The sequence below is a fragment of the Chlamydotis macqueenii genome, chromosome 25 (genome assembly GCF_036417535.1).
Source record: "Chlamydotis macqueenii isolate bChlMac1 chromosome 25, bChlMac1.mat, whole genome shotgun sequence".
Taxonomy (NCBI): Eukaryota; Metazoa; Chordata; class Aves; order Otidiformes; family Otididae; genus Chlamydotis; species Chlamydotis macqueenii.
This window is the reverse complement of record NC_141580.1, coordinates 3,252,217-3,273,007: the sequence shown is the minus strand read 5'-3', so window position 1 is coordinate 3,273,007 and position 20,791 is coordinate 3,252,217. Positions and strand designations below refer to the sequence as shown.

The window sequence follows — 20,791 nt, the reverse complement described above, 5'->3', positions numbered from 1 at the left end:
GCATGGTAACAGAAGAGGAAAAAAACTGCAGTTACCTAATGATGGCCCAAATCCTTCAGATCAGGCACGCAGAAGCGTGTGAATTTCTGTGAAAGCCTGATTTATATTAATCAAACCAGCACTGAAAAGCACTACCACAAAATTTATTCTAATACCTGTTGTACCACACCCTAAAAATAACAAAAGAAAACAAGCTGAGATAAAAGATATTTGCTATCAAAGGTGGGGAAATACCTTCAGAAAGCCATACTGTTGGCTTCCTCTAAGAAATTAAACAGGAGTGGTAAGCATTCTTCAGATTTCTTATCAAAAACAGGTGTCTTGTCTTACTCGGATTCAAGACACTACCGTGACAGGGCAGTGCAGTTCGTAACCTGGGGGCTGCAGCCAGCAAAAACAGTTTCTCCCTGTTCAAGCAGAAAAAGCAGGTAATTCTGCGTAAAACCTGGTCCCGTGAGCTGCCTGTGATATTCTGCACTCTGGAGGTGCCCCAAAACTGGCATCAGTCCCAAATCTTTGAAAGCCTGAACCTTGCTTGATCAGAATTCATAGCACCCGAGCTACAGTGGGCTAGCTCCGTAGAGGAGCATCCCTGTTGGCAGTGAGGCAGCATAATCTGCTTTCTCTGAAGATTATCTGCACGCCATGAGGCATCCATGGGGAAGCTGGTGCAGAGAAACCAGCATACTCTCAGTTCTTGCCCTCGATCAATGTATTTTAACTTGTGGATTTGCACAAATCCGAATGATTCAAAGAGAGCCGCATGACGTAAGTTGGCTAAGGGATTCATATTAGGCCTAGCGACCAGCTGCAGAAAAAAAAGTGTATTTACCCTTTGTATGTTTTCTGTTTCCAAGACAAGCGTACACAACACAGAAGTAAGGTTGAAGCTCTCCTTCTGTCTCATGTGGAAATCCAGAGTAAGAGTGACTCGCTACTCAACTTGCTCAGATGCTATAAACAGCATGACCGTTTTGTAAGTTGTTAAAACCATAAATAACTTTAAAAGCTCAGACCAGTAGCAAGACATCTAAAACACTGCTTGGTCTCCTCTTAGAGCATTCATCCTTGGCAGAACTCACTTGAAGTAACGCTAGGCACTGTAAAAGGCACTGAGGTCCTGTGAGCGCTGAACTCCATAAAACCACATCTCACCAGGAGGAGACAATGCACATGGCCACGAAGAGGCTCCAACCTAAAAAGCGTGCCCTGCTTCCTCACAGCTGAGGGGCAGCAGCCTTGCGGTATTTGCACTGGATCCATACTCGATACATTGTCATTTGCTTCCCACGGTTCACTTGCAATCGCCGATCAACCAGATTCTGGATTTTCTCCAGTCCAGCGGTTGTGAAGAGATCATCTAATTCATCTGGAAGCAGAGAGAAGGAGATTGAGGATGCCACAGCTTTCATTTAACTGATACCTGCTCACACTGAGGGCTAAATTATGTTGAAAGCTGGGCCAGAGGAAACTCATGGTCTCACTCTGGCAGGGAAACATAAAGATCAGACAGGACCTAACTACTGCACTATGGGAGGATTAAGATCACAGTTTCTCCAGTTTCCCTTGAGTTTGTCTTCTGCCAAGGAAGGAAAGAATTATGTGGAGGACAACTAGAACTACAGAGACTCTACAAAAACTTAACAGTAGTGGTTTCAGACATGAGTATCACCTCTAGTAACCGACTAAGGGAGCATCTTCTGGCAAGTAGGGACAGATCCATTCCTTCCCCCTCCCCCCTCTCTCCAGAGGAATTTCAGAGTCTGCAAGAGCAAAGAATGGGATCAGACCTACGCTTTCAAATGGTGGCAATAAGATCTGTGCTGCACAGGCTGGAGGGGAACGGGATTCATTAAGGTTAAGTTTGGGGGTGGGGGGAGGGCAATCCACAAAACCCTACACGCTCCTGGGGCCCAATCAAAGCACTGAGAGCCCTGGAGGCTGCAACACTTTTCATTGGCAGGTATTCCCAGCCAAGCGAGTACCACAGTGCTCCGACACACTGGCCGTGGGCAAAGCCAGACCCAGTCCTGCTGAGCAGCAGAGGGCTTGTTCAACTGCAGCCCGGGAGCACGTGATTCGCACGGAGCTTCTGTAGAAAAGGGCTAACAGGTCCCAGCTTGTGCTCTTTTATCAGATGCTTGCCATCATGAAGCGTTTGCCAAACACGCATTAAACATTAATTTTCTTGTGACAAACAAGACTCGGGCAATGGGGAAGGGAACGGTTTGTTGCAGTTGTGCCACTGCCCTAAAACTGACCAGACAGAGGGGCCCGCGCTGGAAATGACTGGAGGTGCAATTGGTGATAAGCAGGGAGAATACAACCTCTGCTGAACACCAAGCAGCAGCAGAACTGGAGAGGCTGACTCAGCTCTACACTGAACCACGCCCTTCTTATTTCCTTGTAGAAGAACAGTAAAGTTTAGAGAAGTTCCTTCAAGTGGCGTCCATCTCACTCCATCATCCACAGGCAATAAGATTCCAGGAGAGCTCCTCCAATCCCACCCCTCCCAGTGTACCAAACACACTGGTCTTCCTCTAAAAGGATTTTCCACTACGGAATTCATCATGCCACATTCGCATCAGCAAGTGACAAGCCCCGGTACTTGTGCAATTGGAGGACATTTAACAATTCACACTGATCCAAGAAAGACAGGCTGGAAAGACCTAGCGGCAAAACCTGAGGGCATGGGGATGAAAAGAGGTGAGGAGAGTCAGAGGAACGTTTTCCAGCCTCCTACCTTGTGTGAAGAAGTAGACTCTGGTGCCATCACCTCTCACATAGAAGTTATCAGACAGACATTGACCTAAGGGCAAGAGGGATTTAAACAGTTACCAGCTATCATTTAAAAATCAACAACTGCCATCCAACAAGAAACACTTCTCCGAGCACACGCTGTGCTTAAGGGGAATTAATGAGCTGTCTCCTCAACAGGATAGACACTACTCCAGAGAAGCATCATCTATTAGTGGTCTGGTAAGACTCCCCAGGGGAAAAGAAAATACCTTTCTTAAACCGAAGCTGGGCCAGATCGTAGCGGCCATAATCTCGTAACAAAATCATTCCTCCTGGTTTCAGAAGGCGACTCAGTCTGTTAACGATGCATTGCATCCTGAGGAAAGAACAGAACAGAAGTAATCAACATTCTGCAAAATGATGCTTGTTTCCTTAGCTTACTTTCCAGAAAGAACGTATGAAGTTTTACAGATGTCTCAACTTCATACAAGGAGCTACTAAAAGCTAGCACTTTTCTGAGCTCTCTCAGACTTAGTTGGGTTGATTTTATTTGGCCACCTTATTTGACGCTCCCCAATTCTGCTTTTTTTTTTTTCTACAACAGTAACTTAGCCTGCCACATCAGGGATTAACTGCTCTCTCTTACTAATTACAAAAGTATTATCCCCACCGGTTTCTTAAAACAAACAGTAAGTGAACTTGAAGAAAAATGCTGTGAAATAAAACCAAAGGTAACAAAAAAAGAGACACCAGCGTAGATTGTAGCACACTGTCACACTAAGATCACAGCACTTTTCCTGTCTTCTGAACCTGTTCCCTCCCTTCTCGCTACCTCCCATAGGAAATTAATCCAGCCTTTGAGCCTTAAAATCTAGCAGCATACTTTCCAAAAAAGAGCACCGAGTGCTCAGTGTAGCTGAGGTTCAGAATAGGTGAGCAACGGTGAGCGCAGCAAGACGTTATCTATAGCCACTTAGCACTTCCAAATCACATCTATCCTGTGCCGGAATTTGTTACAACAGAAAGTACCTGCAAATTTCATTTTCAGAGGCTTAATGGAAAACCGGACCAGACAAAGGACAAACTTTAATTTTCTTTGATATGATGGGATCTACTGCTGAAGAACTCCATCTCTATATGCATTATCTTCTGCAACCAGAAGGAACTACTAAAACTTACTTCTCTGGGAGAATCGCTGAGAGGACAAAGATAAGAATAACAACGTCAAGACTCTCGTCTGGCATTGGGAAAGGACTTTGGTCATTGCACAGGTCATGGACAAACGCAAAGCAGCGAGAAGAATCATATTCTGCATTGTTCTGTATTTGAGAGGAAAGAAATGAAAGCATTAGCAGCAGACCCTGATATTAATATTCTCTGGACACGGGAGCATTTTAACTTTCATATAATGAAGTGGTCTGTCACAGATCTGTTTCAGCCTCACTGGACTAAGGCAGACTGGGTCAGACAGGTTCCCTGGTCAGACAAGGAACAGGGGTGAAATGTGAAAAATAAGTACACATGGGAGATTTACAATGAGCTTTGGACTTGTTACGTTCAGACAATCATTGCTGCCAAAACCCCCAAAATTGATTGAGGGATTATTGCAACTTTAAGGTCAGATTTTCCACTAACAGTGGTGAAGAGGGGAGGTGTTAAGCTGGAAATCTTTACAAAAATTAGAGTGTCAGGGCCCCTTTCTGCATCACCAAAATCAATATTCATTTCAACTCCAACAGACTACTCCCTATACCCCTAAAATAAAACCTGCCTGCCTAAAGTTATACTCTTAAAAAAAATAATATTCAGACTTCTAAAAGAAGTTGTATATTGTTCTAAACCTGCTACTACGCATTGCAGGAGCATCACCTTAAGAGGACGAAATAGCATGCTGCCTCTGCTGCTGTGTTCTCTATCTCATCTCATGAAGTGACTGATTACATCTGATACTTCCTGTATTCTCAGTTCTGTTCTGACCTGAAATTTGTTAGCAGTACTTGTCCTTTGACTAAATTCCAGCCTCCTGTCCACAGACAGCAGTATCCCTCCTCAGCTGTCTGTGCAGAAGCAATCAGACCACATTCCCAGAACTGCAGTGACAGTAACGCACACACAAACAAAAACCAGCTTCAGTTCCTGTTAAAAAATAGCCTGAATGTTTTCAAGGTTCAGCAGTTACTCAGCTAAAAGAGCACTGGATTTAGAAAAGTACTGCCAGCCACAGGGGAAAGAAAATCTGGCTGACTTGTCTGCTTCCATTGTGACATTTTGAGAACTACAACTTCCCTCATTTCTACAATCTTTGATGACTCGTTTTCCTGATTTACCAGTACAAGGGTCAGCATCAAGGCTAGCTTAAAAAAAAAAAATAACGCTGCCAACGCAGGTAGACAGCCGGTGGCAGCACCACTGAGTTTACCTGGACAAGATCCACAGCTGTTGTAGAAAAGTCACAGCAATAAACAAAAAGGCCTGGGTCACTGAAATAAAAAAAAAAAGAAACTATCATCATTTATATAAAGATGTTCCACAGGAATTAAGAAGTGTCTCAAAGGCACAGAGCACAGACTTAGGAGGCAGAAATGCTGAGCTTTAGTCTATCTCTGTCTATAATGCCTTGTGCAAACTCTGGTGGATCATGTTGCTCCTTTATGCCTCAGTTATTCTCATATGGAACTGACTGCTTTCCTTTTCCTTCTGGAAAAGGAGAGACACTCAGGCCTGTACAAAAATGCTTTCAGAATGAGATATGTAAAGTCGCATCACGTTTTGTTGGCTGCGTTCTAAAATCAAAGATTTCCAAGCTCAAAACACAATCATTTGAAGTTGCAGATGGCAAAGGTACCATTTGCATCCAGCCTTTCCCTGAGATTGTCTAAACTAAGAACGACATACTCTCTGGGGTATCACGCAGGTAAAAACCTATTGAGAACTACTTACTTGTTGGTTTGTAAAATTGGGAAGACCGTATTTCCAGCACCACAGCCAACCTGCACAAAGAAACAGATGTACACATTTCTTCAGTCTCTTCAGCATGTCCCATGCAGCGAATTTCAAATCATCTCTCTATAGACATGGAACACAGCAACTCAGGAGTAACAACTGAGCACAGCAGTGACCATTTCCAACTCTCAGTGCAAGATCTGTCTATGTTCAGCTCTGAGCAGGCTGACATATAAGCATTTGGAGGAAACTGCTAAGCCACTTCTCGCAGAAGTCTTATTAACAAGCTATATACTGCTACTCTTTTGAAAACTGTTATTGCTGAAATCCCAAGCATAACAACCAGCATGAGTCACTGACGCATTGGCAAAGGCCACGAATTAGTTGCGTTCACTTCCATAGAAAATCAGAGCAATGGGAAAGAAGTTTGCTTTACTATAACTACATCCTGCTGTTTCACAGTTTCCTTCACTAGATGGCTCTTCGTCAAGTTACAACTAGGCCTGCAGTGATTCTGCCTTATTATTCCTGCTACTTGTTCCCATTTGAAGAGAAGATGGCTCACACAACTCGGTTTGGGAAATTTGCCTCCGAATGTTTAAGGAATCAGTAAAATTGAAATAGACTGAAAAGAAAACGCTACTGATGGCTTGCAGGGACAGATATTACTGAAAGTACTCAGGTGAGACAGAAAAGCCACAATGGCACAAGAACATCAAAGTCTGAGGAAGTCTCAAAGCCTCAGATTAAATAAAAAAAAAAATCAAAAGGACAGTTCATATTGACTCTCCCTAGAAGGGTGGAACTTCCACAGAACATGAAGCATTCAACAAGAACAGAGATATCTACACTGAGCAAACTAGAAGTGGCAGAACAAAAGGCCATTACCAGCTGTCAGGAGTCTAATATTTAGAAGTCCTACAGACTTTTCTGGGACAAACCCCGTATCAGTCTGAGATTTCCCGTTACCATGTGGGCCATAAGGAACCTACCAAACAGCATCTTTAAATTCTTGGTTTCACTGTTTTGTTTCACACCTCCCAAGGCAAACAAGAGTCAGCACAAACATGCAAAACATAAATGACAAGGGAAAGCTTTATACAGACAAGTAAGAAAATCAGCTTCTTCAAAAGATGACTTTTAAATGCTTGTTTCAACATCTGATAATAATAGTTTGTCTTTTAAACTTGGAAACTTCTTATGGTCCTTGTGCTCTGCCAATTCACAGCCTGAACCAAAAGAATCCAAGCAGATTTAACTCAGTTCTAAGCCGCCCTCTGTTTTTTGCATTTTACTGACTTAAGGCAACCATCCCATGCGCTTGCTGTTTGCCAATGATCTATACTTTTATGTCCCAGTCACACTAACACTGATACAAGGGACTGTTTGATGTGCGACTCTGTTTTACAGCTATTACCTCTAATATACGGTACGATGCAGATGATCCTGGGTAACCTCCATCACTTTGATTCAGCTCCTTGTACTTCTGCATAGCCAGCTCCTCTGTGTGGATCCTAGGCATGCTTTTTATCAGGTTTAACTGATTCTCTGCTCTGGTTTCCAACAAACAATGTCCATTTTCACAGCTTCCCAGTCCTTCATTGTTGGATTCTTTTTTGTTACTAAATTCATGCACAAAATCCCCATTTTGACTTGGCTTCCTGTTAGGTGCCAGCTCAGGAAATTCAGTGAACAGCCAGTGCCTGTCCTTGAAGAAGCCGTTTTCATGGATTTTATAAAAGTCATCCCAGTATCTCTTAGCATTCACCTCATATTCCTCTGTAAACAAACAAAAATGTCATTAGCAGTCAAATCAGAAGGTCTCAGAGTTTAATCAGTTCAGACAGCGAGGGATCACCGCAGACATCTATTCAGCAATCGCTTCAAGAAGTGAGGTTACTGACTGAAAATCACCTTTATTTAAATTGTGCCATCCCACATAAACACTCAGCCTGCCTCCTCACAGTCACTTTGTTAGGACTAAAAAAGGGAAAAGAGAAAGACGAGAAAGCTGTCTGTCTCCTGGTAAGATTTAAAGGCAGCTGGCAACAGAAAAGGTCTCTTTGAAGGAGACTGGAATGAAGGAATCCAGGTTTTACTTCCATTTCTACCACTAACTGTTCAGTTCACTGGAATAATTCATTTGGAGCCTCATGACATTAAGTGTCAAGCACTTACAGCTCCTAAGGAATTCTACAACAGCTGCCTGGAGCTGAAGAGCTCCTGTCCAACACGCTACCCCTTTTTTCAGATGGAGAAACAAAAAAATTAGTCAACTAGACAGGCCTGGCAGCAAGCTCAACTAGTTATTTGCGCAATACTCCAGGATTACAGGACAGCATGTTTTACACAAGTATTTGCTAGAGTCCAGCCTACAGCACTTTGCTTTCCGTAGTTCTGTGCAAGCCAGAGCATCATGCATTTATGAAACTGAAACAAAAGAGAGAAATCAACAAAAGTGACCACTGTCATTAAAGTAATAGTGGAGAGCTAAGGTGGATAGACTAAAGATGACAAAAATTAACTTCAGCAGCAAGCATTATCATTCTCACACCAAGTGGATACATTCCAGTAGCAAGATGAGCATTACAGAAAGCTGGAAGAACTCTTACAAAGCTATGATCTAACGAAATTCGAGTCACCGACAGAATTATTTCCACAGACCTTCACATATTTCAGATCAAGTACAGTTCTAGGGAAACTATTTTTCCTGTGGAAAGTTATGAATCCAGCTGGCTTCCTGAATTTTCATTAACGTGATAAGTTCTCTGTCCCAGGAAATAAAAGCTAATTATAGCATCCTACACGTGTAATCACGTAGAGGCGTTAACATCCACGGCCAGAGATCCCAACTGCATTTCAATAACACGCAACTCCTTAGCCATCCTTACACAGCAACAAGTGCATTACTGAATGCAAATGATTCTCCCACAACTAAAGATGATGACTGTACGTGAGAATCAATAACCTCTTTCAACCTCTGCTAAGAGCAGGGTTAAAGGAAAAAGCAGGCATCTTAAAATTGGAGATTAGTATCATTATCTGAACTGCAGTTTATTTCTTAGTCTTTCTGAAAAGCATAGAAGCGTGTAGAAGACATGTGAAGGGAGACAGTAAAGTGAACCAAGAACATCTGGAAAAACAGATAGCCCCAGACAAATGTAGACAAAAATGGCTTTAACAAAGAACCAGAAGTCGGTCGCATGTATATTTTTAGTAGGATCTATCCCTCAAGCATAAAGAGCTTTATATAAAAATGATCTACCTCAACTACAAGGATTTTCTCCTTTTAAGAAGCCTTGTCGTTAAACCCCAAGCTGAAAGAAATTTTAATGTCTGATATTAAACTAGAGCAGTTAAGTTGGTGCCATGATCCCACAGTAGCTCAAAGCAAGCAGGGTCAAGTCAGTTTACTACTTGCATAGAAGAACACAATGACTGCTACAAAGTCAGAGGGAAACGTGTTATTAATTCAGTCCCTGGCACTTCACTCCTTCCTCTACTGTCACTTCTTCCATGCACTAGTAGGGATATGCAAAGCTGCAGGGGCTGGAAATGCTCTTTCACCTAACAAAAATATAAAGTCCTGGTTCCTGCTGGTCCCTAACGATCCCATGACAGCCTGATTGTAATGGGATTCTTACCTGAGGGGCTGGGGCAAAATTCCAGCCCAGCCATTTTGGATTACCCACATTTCTGCCACAGTATAACGCCGAACAAGAAGACATTGTGCTCTTTGTGTGTTAAATTATTGTGCAATTCTGATGGCTGCTATTGAACAGCTGTTACGCTCCAACCCACATGTGCAGAAGCTTTAAATAAAAGCTCATTTGTCTCATAGCCTAGTGTTCTCAAAGCATTGGAATAAAGGATCAGTAACAATTTAAATGTAAAAAATCAAGGGCCAGCTGACAAAGACCACGCAAGAAATAGATTTAAAGCAAAAAAAATGACCATATTAATTTTCCAGTCTGACTTCCTGCACAAGTTATGCCAGAAAAGTTCACATAACACTTGCCTTAAGATCCTTTTTGTGGTATTAGCTCATCGGGACATGGGCGTGCAAGCCAGACTCCTCCAGAGGCTTTATTGATAAGGACTCCTGACTTTTCTGCTTGTCTTTATAAGGACACCCCCAAAGCCAAGCCCATACTCACCCTTTCACATTGCAGAAGGGCAAACAAAAGTAACTGTTCACAAAGGACAGGAAGAGAACCAGGGACCCCCTGAATTGCATGGGGCCTAATTATGAAGCCTCAAAAGGAAACCAAGAAACTCTTGCACTTCTTTCTTCGTTCCCAGCCAGGAGACACATCTTCAACATATCCCATAGAACTTCTCTCCTTCTTCACAACAAATCCTGACAGCCCCAAGTAGTCCACAGAATAATACAGCCATAATGACCACTAGCCTGCCTTTGTTCTGCTGCTTGGACACTACTGAATCTCAAAATACTAGACCCTTCAGGCACATTTGGCTGGGCCGGCTTCCCTATGTTTCCACCATCCCCATTGTCTCCACATGCTTCCCATTGAATAGCAACCATCAAAATTTGACTGGCCTCCATTGTTCAGTCTGGGAAATACATCATGAAGACCTGACAAATGGCTCTAACAGTAAATTGCTCCACAGTTTCATAGTTGTATATAGGTTCTCAAAGCATGACAGACAGCATCCTTTAATGTTAACCAGATTTTAAAAATGAACTCAACACAATGGGCATCACAATAGAAGCTGCTGGATGCTTTTGGGAATCCAAGAAATTAGGAGAGTTGCTCTTTGGTATAATTAAATTTGCTATTGTGAACATAACTGGAAGCTATATGGGAAGTGTCTCAATAGCTCCAGTAGTGTTCAGCATTGCCTTACAGATGGCACACTCAATTTAATTTGAACAAAAGGAGCAGATCCATCCTAGAGCTCAGCGGGGTATAACAAGAACACCATCAAACAAGTCTCTTATCATCCCAAAGAACAGGAAGCCATTTCACCATCATTTAAGGGACTGGATGATATCTAACAGGTGTGGAGCAAAGATGCTTTATTATCCAGCTCAGAACAGCTTCCACATTATTAACTAACTACAGGGCTGTGCACTTCTAGCTTGATTCACATTCAGGTAAGCTTTGTGTTTCGGATGCATAAATAGCCTTTAAGCCAAGTTTGAGGAAATAAAAACTGCGGAATCCCTTTTCTGCCTCTCTGATGATAAACACTTAAATCAAGATAAAACAATTTTTCTTCACTTCTGATTTAATCATTATCTTGCTGTTTGTTAACCTGGTAGAGACAGATATAGACACTACTTTATCACACTCTTAAGGGAAACACTGAGCTTGAATTAGGTATAGCTCCACAGCACGCAAGGAAACAAAAGACTGACTGTTAGAAGTTAAGCTTTAGAGAGCAAAACCAAGCAGAGGCAGTAACACTACAATGAAAGAAGTTTGTTGACAAGGAACACTAAGAAGTATTTAAATATACACAACATGAACAAAGAAGCTCAACTCAAGATTACTCCTCCCAACCAAGACCATTTCTGTTCCAGTAGGATGAGTCTCTGGAGAAGTAGAAAAGTCACAGAGAGGTAAAATAAGACCAGAAAGATTCCTTCGCCTCCATTTTTCATTACCAACAAAGAGGTAATCTATTTTGAGTTCTTTGGGAGAGGGGGAAGGGAGGAATAAATGCTGATGCACGTGTAGCTCTGGCCAGACTGTTCCGCTCTTGTATGAGCGAGTTAAGACTCAGCGTTACAATAGTATCCAAAAGTACCTTGTTTATCTTGTGGCAACAGCTGTGAGCTGTTCTCTTGAACTTTACTCCTGGCACTGGCTTCCTGCTCTTCTGACCACTCCACGTTATCCCTGTTGTAAAAAATAAGATTAACTACTCAGCTGAGAACGGTAGGGTAACGACAGAGAGAAAGGCAAAGTGTCTAGACAGGTCTCCAAACCGAGAGCTGCGGAGCTTTTCCACGATCTCTAATTCTGGCTCAGCAGCAGTACAAAAGCTATCAGCACGTACGGCTCTCAGCTCTGAACAAACAGCACTTGTAGCATTATGAAAGATGTAACGGGTAGGGATCCCACGAGACACCAAATCTGCCCCCTAAGCCTTTTCCCTATTTGAGGCTCAGCCAAGTTTAGAGGAAATAAATCCTTACTATAAAACCATGTGGGCACTCAGCACGAGCAGGCCCCCTAGGAGAGGAACTGCCCTTCTCACACTGCTAAAAGCACTTGTTCCCACACGTGCAGTGGACAGGTAGGCGCTTGCGTGCCTTCAAGCAGGTCATCAACACGGGGCATTTGATTTAGCTGTCTTAGAATCAAGTTAAATGAAAAAAAAAAAGACAGTGTGGTAATTTGGAAGGTAAATTGTCATATTATGTCATAACATTAAATCAAATTATGAGAAAAATATGCAGGAAGCTTTAAAGCGTTAAGAACCTATTAATAACTTAAATGCGCATACACAGTTGCGTAGTCATTAAAGTGATTCACTCAGCTTTTCTCATTAAAACAAGCGAATGAAAAGCAGACTACAAGGATCAAAAAGCACTATTCTGGCCTCAGGAGGAATTAGTCTTCTGATATTAACTCACAAAACAAAGACTTAGCAGTTAAGCCTGTGAAAAACTAGATTACTAGGAGTTTCTACAGGGAAATACTGTTGAGGATACGCTTTCATAAGATACCTTTGATACAGTATAGTCCCAAATAAATGACAGGCTGATACCCGCACATATTGCTGTATTACAAAATAAACATACCCAATCCTTAACAGGGCATAGCAGCCAGAGATCGAAGGTCTTAAAAAGTGCAAAATATCTTAAGTTACCAGAAAATTTGAGAACTGGGGTGGTTAACATATCTTAAAAACAGTGTCTTCTCCAGCCAAAGACACCGTTCCAAGCTAACGCCTAGCACAGCCTCACACCGTCACCGCACCGCGTGGCTGAGGACAGGTGACATGCCCTTCAGTCAGTTATACATCAGACACTAACGTACACAGATAGAGAAGGATTCTAGATTTCTGAGAGCGGATCATTTAACTTTATTAACTACAGCAATGAAACAACTGCTACAAGGCCAAGCACCGCAACGCGTTCTCCTGAAACATCACGGGAGCCTGAGGAATCCCGAGTGCTTCGGGAGGAGCTGCGGGAGGCTCAGGACGCCCCGGGGATCAGCATCCCCGAACACCCGCCGAACGGAGCAGGGCCCGCCCGCACCTCCGAGCCCTCACGGGCCCCGCTCTCTGCCCGCCCGCCAGCCCCTCACCCACAACTCCCCCCTTCGCCTGCTCCACGCCCCCGTGAGCGCTTGAACGTCTGCAGCCGGGTCTGACCCGCCCTGACCGCCGAGAGCCCCGTTACACAGCGCCTCGCCAGGCCGAGGCGGCGAGAACGAGCCCCCCCGTCCCTCGGCCACCTCACCCCAACCCCCGCGGCCGGGCCTGGAGAGACACCACAGGGCAGCAGCGCCCCAGAGCGCCGCGGCCGGTTCCCCGGGCCTCTCCGCGACGGGCAGCAAAGAGCCGAGACTGCGGAGCGGGCACCGACGGGGCTCGGAGCTGGCGGCCGCCCTCACCAAGCGTTGTGCTGGAAAAGGCGGGTGGGGTCGGTGAGGAAGCGCCTCCCGAAAGGCCGCCGCTCCGGCGCCTCCCTGGGCGCCGCCATGACGGGCGGAGCGCCACCGGAAGCGGAAGCACCTCCCCGCAGACCGACCCGAAAGAGGACTAGGCGGCCGGGCCAGGGTCACGTGAGGGACGCCGTTGTCACGTGGGGTCGGTGGCGGGGAGCGCGCGGGGGTATCTCGGAGGAATGGCGGCAGCGGCGGGAAACGGTCACAGCGGCGATCAAACCGCTTTTCATAGAATCACGGAATAGTTTGTAAGGAACCTTCAAAGCCCACCCGGCCCAACCCCCTGCCAGGAGCAGGGACATCTCCAACCGGATCAGGTTGCTCACAGCCCCGGCCAACCTGGCCTGGAATGTTTCCAGGGATGGGGCATCCACCGCCTCTCTGGGCAGCCTGGGACAGTGCTCCACCACCCTCAGTGTAAAAATATTCTTACATCCAGAACTCTTTCCTTATACCCTTATTTTCCTGGGTTTGATTTCCCACTTCATACACTGAGGGGAGAGCAGTCCCGGCCCAAGCCGCCATTGTCCAGCAGTGGTGTCCAGGCATGGCCTTCGCCTGGTGCCCGTGCCGCTCCCTGCATCATGTGGCACCCGCCTGCGGACGTCGGTGGCTGTTACTGGCAGGTGTTCCATGGCCAGGAGTGGGTGCAGAAGGTGCAGTGGAAGCGCTTGCTGCCTGTCTCCAAGCTGATCCAGCTCCCGCAGATCTTCCACCACAGCTTCAGCCTAGCCCAGCAGAGGGCCGGGCTGTGCCGGCTGCGTCTGCCGTCTGGGAAAAGGGAGAGAAGTTGAAAGAGGAGGCAGAGGAAATCACAGAGCTTTGCCCAGGTGGAAGCAGGTGCCATGTGCATACATACGAGACAAAAACCACCTCAGTGGTATGTTATGATGCGGTGCTGGCAGGTTATAACCAATTCATGCTGACGATTAACAGAAATAAACAGCTAAGCTATTATTATACCTCTGGTTTCATTTTTCCTTGCACATGTGACAAAATTGCTCTTTAATACTCGTGTCTAGTTAAAGCATTCACCAGACAATTAGTGTATAGGTTACACGAGTGACCAGTCACACCCAGTTCTCCCCTAATTGCAGTCCCCATATGACAAAGTGTGACACCCTCCCTCTGTGTTTCACGCTCACTTGAGTGGCCTTCCAGTGCCTAAAGGGGGCTGATAGGAAAGATGGGGAGAAACTCTTCAGCAGGGCCTGGTGTGACAGGACAAGCGGTGATGGTTTTAAAACAGAGGGAGGCAGATTTAGACAAGACATCAGGAAAAAAATTTTTACACTGAGGGTGGTGGAACCCTGGAACAGGTTGCCCAGAGAGGTGGTGGATGCCCCATCCCTGGAAACATCAAAGGTCAGGTTGGCCGGGGCTCTGAGCAACCTGATGTGGTTGGAGATGTCCCTGCTCCTTGCAGGGGGTTGGGCTGGATGGGCTTTCAAGGTGCCTTCCCACCCAAACCCTTCTGTGATCCCATGCTGGTGGTACTGACAGCCAGACGCATCCCCCTGCCTTCCAGGTGAGCTTCAGCACGGAGTGGTTCTGTGATCCCTGAGGTCTGCTCCAGCTCCGTTTCCTGTGATCCTGTTGGGAAAGGTTTGCTAACGAAGGGCTGACCCTGAGGCTTGCTGAACTCTGTCCCAGAAGCACTGACCCTTCACCTTTGGAGAAGGCCATGCGTCAGGAGAGAACCGAAGGAGCTGTGGCAAATAGCCCAGTTGGCTTGTCACCCTCGTAGCTCCAGTGACTTCCCTTCTGGACAGAGTGGGAGTGACAGTGTGCAAGCCTTACCTTTGAGGTGCTCCATGTAACCTGCTGCCTTCCTTTTCTTCACAGATGAGGTGCAGGCAGCACTTACAGAGGCAGGCATAGGGTAAACAGGCTCTTTCTGAATTTTGTGGGGCTTCTATCTGTGACACTTGAGGAAGTCACCATCCTTCCAGACTTTTCGGCCAGTGCAGTCCCTGAGCTTCTGCTGGTGGTAACTAGAAGACAAAAGAGGGCGTCATTGTCCCATGAAACACAGTCCAGCACTGCCTGCTGTGCACCCACGTGTCTGGAAAGACCCGGTGGGTGAGGGTATTTAAACTGCAAAGGTGTGTGATAGACACGTGATGGCATTTACAACAGTGTCTTCGTAGAGCAGGTGTCTGAGTTACGCAGGTGCTTTTGGATGTCTGACTAGATATAAAATATTTCTGGATATCTAGTCTTGGGGCCCCTATGTTCTGTGTATTTTGTTACATAAGGCACAAACACCCCAGTAAAGTGGGGTGTCTGTCTCACAGAGCTCAGACAGCTCACCTGATAATCTGAAACAGAGTTCTCCTGGGCAGAGCTGCCAACTCCACTAGCTTCCAGAACACTTTGAAGAAGAGGATTCCTCTGGCATGGACAGAATCAAAACTGCCCGAGTCATTTTTGCCAGGGACTGGAGAGAAGGAGAGTGGTCAGAGCAGTGACTGAGCCTTGTTTTACCTCGCAGAGCTCAAAGGGAGCAGAGATCCCAGCAGCCCCCAGGAAGATCTGGACAAGTTATGCCATGGGCATCCACCCCCATTTTCTGCAGAGTGCTGGTTAGGTATCTAGTAGGGAGGACAATTCCTTGTAGCTTATCATTAGCCAAAGTAAACAAGGTCTTCTAGTCCTTCTGTGTCTCATCTTGCAAGAGAAGAGTTTGGCCTCTGCTCTTGCAGCCAGGAACATCTGGACCAAATGCTGGATTCCTGTCCCTGACACTGGTAAGCAAAATGGTGGTTGGCCATGGGGGCAGAGATGTGATGACATCCGTCCCTGTTCTGTGCTGCCGCAACATTAACTCACTGTCTCATCCTGTTCATGGGCAGCAGGCTATCCAGCGATGGTAATCATGTGCCCTCCCAGTATTCCCAGTCCTCTGCTACAGCATCTTCCCTATGGCTAATTCAAACCTCCTCTTCTTGCCGCTTAAGCCTCTGACTGCCTATCCCACCTGCAGTGGCTGTGCAGCGTAGTTTATTTCCCTTCCCCTTTCCCCTACCCTCCAGAGTAGCCAATGCCTGGGACAGGAGGTAGCTGTAGATAAATTGCCACCCGTGGAGGTGACGCTTCATGGACAAGTAGGTTTTCCTTTCTCTACCCCTTGAACGTGGTGCCTCATGGTAGCCAAAGGCCGACTAGTCACAGGGGCAATTAACATCACACTAAGCTCTCTCTTACAGATGTTGTCCTCCACCTGCTAAACCAGAACTCAGTTCAGCTGATGGACGTGAGGCCACACAATTGTGATCACAGTAGGCCAGCCTGTCACCCCTGCAGCACTGTGACCCAGCACGAAGGTCCCATGGCGCGGGTGGCTAAAGACCCAGGCTCAGTTCCTGCTGTCACCCCAGAAGATCTGAAACACTGGGCAAGGAGCTTTGGCTCATGCCCAGACTTCCAAGTCCCAAAGGAGATGCCCAAGGCTTGGCTAGACAAAGTCTTGACCAACCTATTCTAGTGCTGGCAACAGCTGGCTCCACGTGGGAGGCTGGTTTGGAGGCCTCCAGAGGCTCCTTCCTGCCAATTTTTCTACGACTCACTCACCATTCATTTTTGCCTCTTTCAGCTCCTCTGGGTTTGCATGGATCCGTGGGGTGGCCAGGATGGAGCCCTCACCACTGACATCAACTTTGTCCTCTATGAAAATAAAAAAAGCCCCTCCGAGCGTTGTTTTCTTTCTAAAGTGGGTGTTTTAAGTACCGTCCTCAACACCTCAGCAAGGTGCTACCAGCTTCTATGCACAGCTAGGAAATGGAGGGAGATTTGTTACACAAAAACAAAAGCAGTGTTAATAACATATTTTGCCTTTCTCCAGCTCCATCCTCCAGAGGATTTTAAATCTTTTCAGCACAGTAGTGAAAATAATCTCTTCTGAAGAAAAACTAATGTACTAGACTCTGCTGAGACAGCAGGAGGATTTTACTACTAGAGGAGCAATCGAGTCCCTCACCACCAGAGACTTTCCTCCACATTTACCCCATGTGAACAGGAACCCACAGCATTTTTTTAAGGAGATCAATCACCCCATGTAACTTCTGTGTTAACATCACATCCTCATCGTCTGACAAGCACCAGTTCGGGCATGCAGAAAGCTTTTAACTAATCTGTTGGTTTCCAGAGGTTTCTAGGCTTCCTCCCAGAAAAAAAAAAAACCGAACCTCAGATACTTACCCTTACCTTCCACGTGTCCTAAGGCTTCCTGCTTCTTCCTGGTCGGCTGGATTTGGCTGGCCGTGGAGCCCAGGATGGAGCTGAGGTCCTGGGTGTCACCTTTGTACCTTAAGGGAGGGCCTGGGCAATATTTAAATGGAGCAGGGCATCTCGCCAGCAGCTGGGCTTTCCGGGGAGATTTCAGGCCTTGGCAATGACAGCGCAAGGGCGGCCAGACAGACACCATCCACAGCAGCAAGACTCAGCTGCTCCTGCCGTTCCGCGGTCAAGCAGGTCTCCACCATGGCCAGGTCAGAGCGCAGATTATGCGTAGAGTCTGTGTCCTCTGTAACAAGAAAGTGTTGGAAACCCACACGCTGGCAGTCAGCACAGAGAGACTTGGCAAAAAAAGGTTATTAATAATAATAACAGATGCCTTTGCCTTTCACCTACCCTCTCCATCTCAGGATCTAAAGGACTGTAGCCACAATAATGCAACAGAACTCCCTCCCCCCCAGGTAGGGTGGGATGCTGAGGCCAAGAAAGATTAAATTCCCTTTCCACGGCCTTTCGCCACCCATCACCTCCTTCCACACGCTGCACCATGTGTAACACGCTCTAGACACAACCCCTTTGATACGCTGAGGGGTGGCGTTTGTATCTCGCCGAGGCACACAGGGTTCACGCCGTGCCACCTGTGCCAAATAATGCAAAGCAAAAATTCAACACAAGATGAAAGGGAAGGGAGAAACGGAGAGAATTTAACCCCGGCTGAGTGCATGGCGCATCCCATGCCAGCCGTGAGCCAAGCACGAGCTGCAGAGACCCAGCAGCCTCCCTGTGCTCCTGTCACTGGGCTGCTGGCTGGAGTGGCCATGCAGGAGGAGAGAAATATCGATCCCCACCTCTGATGTGTCCTAGGGCTCTCCCTGCAGCTCCTCACTGGCTAAGGACACCTCCATGGTGTGTCCTGGATGTCAGCTGTGTCCCCTGCAGTATAGGAGAAGATGGAGCTTAGTCAACGGGGAAATGTATTTGAGGAAGGAGAGCCCAAAATACAGATAAGAATTTGCAGGGAGATTCTTGGCTGTGGCTTTAAATTTTTCACCAAAAAGGCAGTTTGCAACACTGAGAATACTCATATTTGCAAAGGATTTGGTGATTTTAGAGAATCTGACCCCAAAACTGTTTCCCAAACCAGGGCCTTTTTGGCCTGGTCCAAGCTTTCCCGAGAGCATGGCACTCTCATCCTAGGCTAACCCTGGCTCCTTTACTGCCCTGGAGATCCTGTAGTGGATAAATCCCAGAGCAACCCAGTCTGATCTCTCAGCTGACCCAGCTTTGAGCAAGAGTTTGGACTAGAGACCTCCTGAGGTCCATTCCACCCTGGACTATTCTGTGATTTTGTGCCCTGGGAAATGTCAACACTTTGGGGTTTTTTGTTTTTTTTTTTTTTTTATTCCAGCTCTTTCTCCTCTTCCTCCACAATTCTTAAGCTTTTTGCCCAGCAGATGCTCCAGATCCTGAACAATCCCAAAGTGCTGATATACTCACAGTCCGTAGCTGTGTCCTCCAGTGCCTCCTGGTGATTCTGGTCTGGTAAGTGGGTTTCCATGGGGGCTAGGTGAGACTTCAGCTCTTCAACATCGACCTGCTTCCCTAGAATCGATGACGGAGATGTGTTTCCTTTCGGAAAGTTTCCTAGAGACCTGGAAAACACAGTTCTGGGTTGTGAATGAGGCAGGATGCACCTTAAAGCATCTGCTAGCTCCATCAGGAAGTACTGTGCCTGTTTTTTGGATTTATTAACAAGCATCCGTTTACAAAATGAGTTGGTATGTTAATGGTCTCCAAGAAGAAGCGCTTCAGCGCTTTCAGGAATAAAAGTGGCATTAAAAAGCACCCCAGCCCGAAGGGTTGCTGCAGGAGCTGTGTCTGTGGGATGGGTCACAGAACATTCCCACTCTCTGGAAACCTCCACGGGGGAAATTTCCCTGAGGATCCCTGTCTGCAGTGGGAGAAGAGCAGAAAGCAGCACAGAAAGGTGGAAAGCATCCGACCGTGTGCGTACAGACATCACCATCTAGTGGTCCCTAGCACCGACAGCCTCGCTGCAGCCCAAAATGTGCGGGTTCAGCAGAGCTGGAGTTGCGGCTGCTTGCAAATGGCTTCTCCCAGGGAGCCGTGAGCAACTGCCGCCTCTGTCTCCTGCACCAGGAGGTACCTCCAGCTGCACAGAAGTCTACTCCATCCCAGGCCATGCCAGGGTCCTCAGCAGCGGCAAAATCCATCTCCAGGTCAAATTCTTGACTGTGCTTCCCAGGAGATACAGACACGCAACCCCTGGCGTGACCCAGCTGCATCTCCGAGGACTGAGAGTTGTGTTTGTGGGTGATAGGCATGCACTTTTGGGCTGCAGGCATGCTTCCAAAAGAAGTTGTGTGAATGTGTGCAGAGGCCAGCACTGCCCCCCTCACCTGTGCTGCTTTATCTCCTTCTGCATGTCCTTCCTGCACACCGCCTGCTTGGGTGGATACGTCTTGGCCATCAGTACCGTGCCCCATGGGGAAGCCCTGCTGCAGTGTTGGCACCATCCTCCATCACTGTCCCCTTCCCATCCTGCAGCTTTTCTGCCTTGAGGACAAGTGGGGAACATGAGGAGCCCCGAAACATGGACAAATGTGGGCTCCCCCCATCCAAGGAGGCAAGCCCTTGCTTACTTGGAGGTCCTCCTGGATGTGGATTTCTTGCTGGATGTGGAGGTCGCACTGGGGGCTGATGGGGCTTGGGAGCAGGCACACGTGTCCTCTGTGATGAGCCACATTGTGGTGGCTGCTGCTAAGCCTCGGTGGCCCCACAGACACCCAGGGGTCCCACACCCAGCGGGGCTGCAGCTGAGGGCACGGCCGGGAAGGATGCGACCCCAGGCTCTGTGTTCGTGGAAGAGCAGGAGGTGACCTTGGTACCAGGGGCCATCTAGCAAGAGGGTGCTGCAGAGCAGGCCCCCCCCGCCAGCACCCCGCGTCCCCCCGCCCCGCTCCAGGGACCCTGCGGCTGAGAGGGCAGTCACTGGGCGACTGCTGCGGTGGCCTCGGGTGCACCCGGGCAGCACAGGGCAGTCCTGAAGCTTGCTGCCTGATGTCACCTCTCTGTCCCCATTCTGCCTAATGTCCCTGAGCGCATGGTGGCATTCCTAGGCTCAGCTCCCCGCTGCCAACAAACGTTGAGCTGGAACAGCATCCAACGAGGTCCAACAGTGTCTGTAAGGCACAGGGTGGCAC

The 20,791-nt window shown here is 47.1% G+C and overlaps 1 protein-coding gene and 1 long non-coding RNA gene across 2 annotated transcripts; both read right to left on the bottom strand.

The window, feature by feature from the left end:
• Positions 1-879: 879 nt before the first annotated feature.
• Positions 880-13,522, bottom strand: METTL2A (methyltransferase 2A, tRNA N3-cytidine). The gene is made up of 9 exons (XM_086766669.1): positions 13,278-13,522; positions 11,458-11,549; positions 7,100-7,461; positions 5,680-5,729; positions 5,159-5,219; positions 3,919-4,058; positions 3,009-3,115; positions 2,744-2,809; positions 880-1,369 (listed from the first exon to the last, which is right to left on the bottom strand). The coding sequence occupies exons 1-9, from the start codon at positions 13,364-13,366 to the stop codon at positions 1,218-1,220; spliced, it is 1,119 nt and encodes a 372-aa protein (XP_086622795.1). The 5' UTR covers positions 13,367-13,522; the 3' UTR covers positions 880-1,217.
• A 1,311-nt stretch (positions 13,523-14,833) lies between these two features.
• On the bottom strand, positions 14,834-17,695 carry LOC147597726 (uncharacterized). The gene is made up of 4 exons (XR_015261092.1): positions 17,532-17,695; positions 16,905-16,997; positions 15,132-15,325; positions 14,834-14,924 (listed from the first exon to the last, which is right to left on the bottom strand). It is a non-coding gene; the product is annotated as an uncharacterized LOC147597726 (long non-coding RNA).
• Between the last annotated feature and the right edge of the window lie 3,096 nt (positions 17,696-20,791).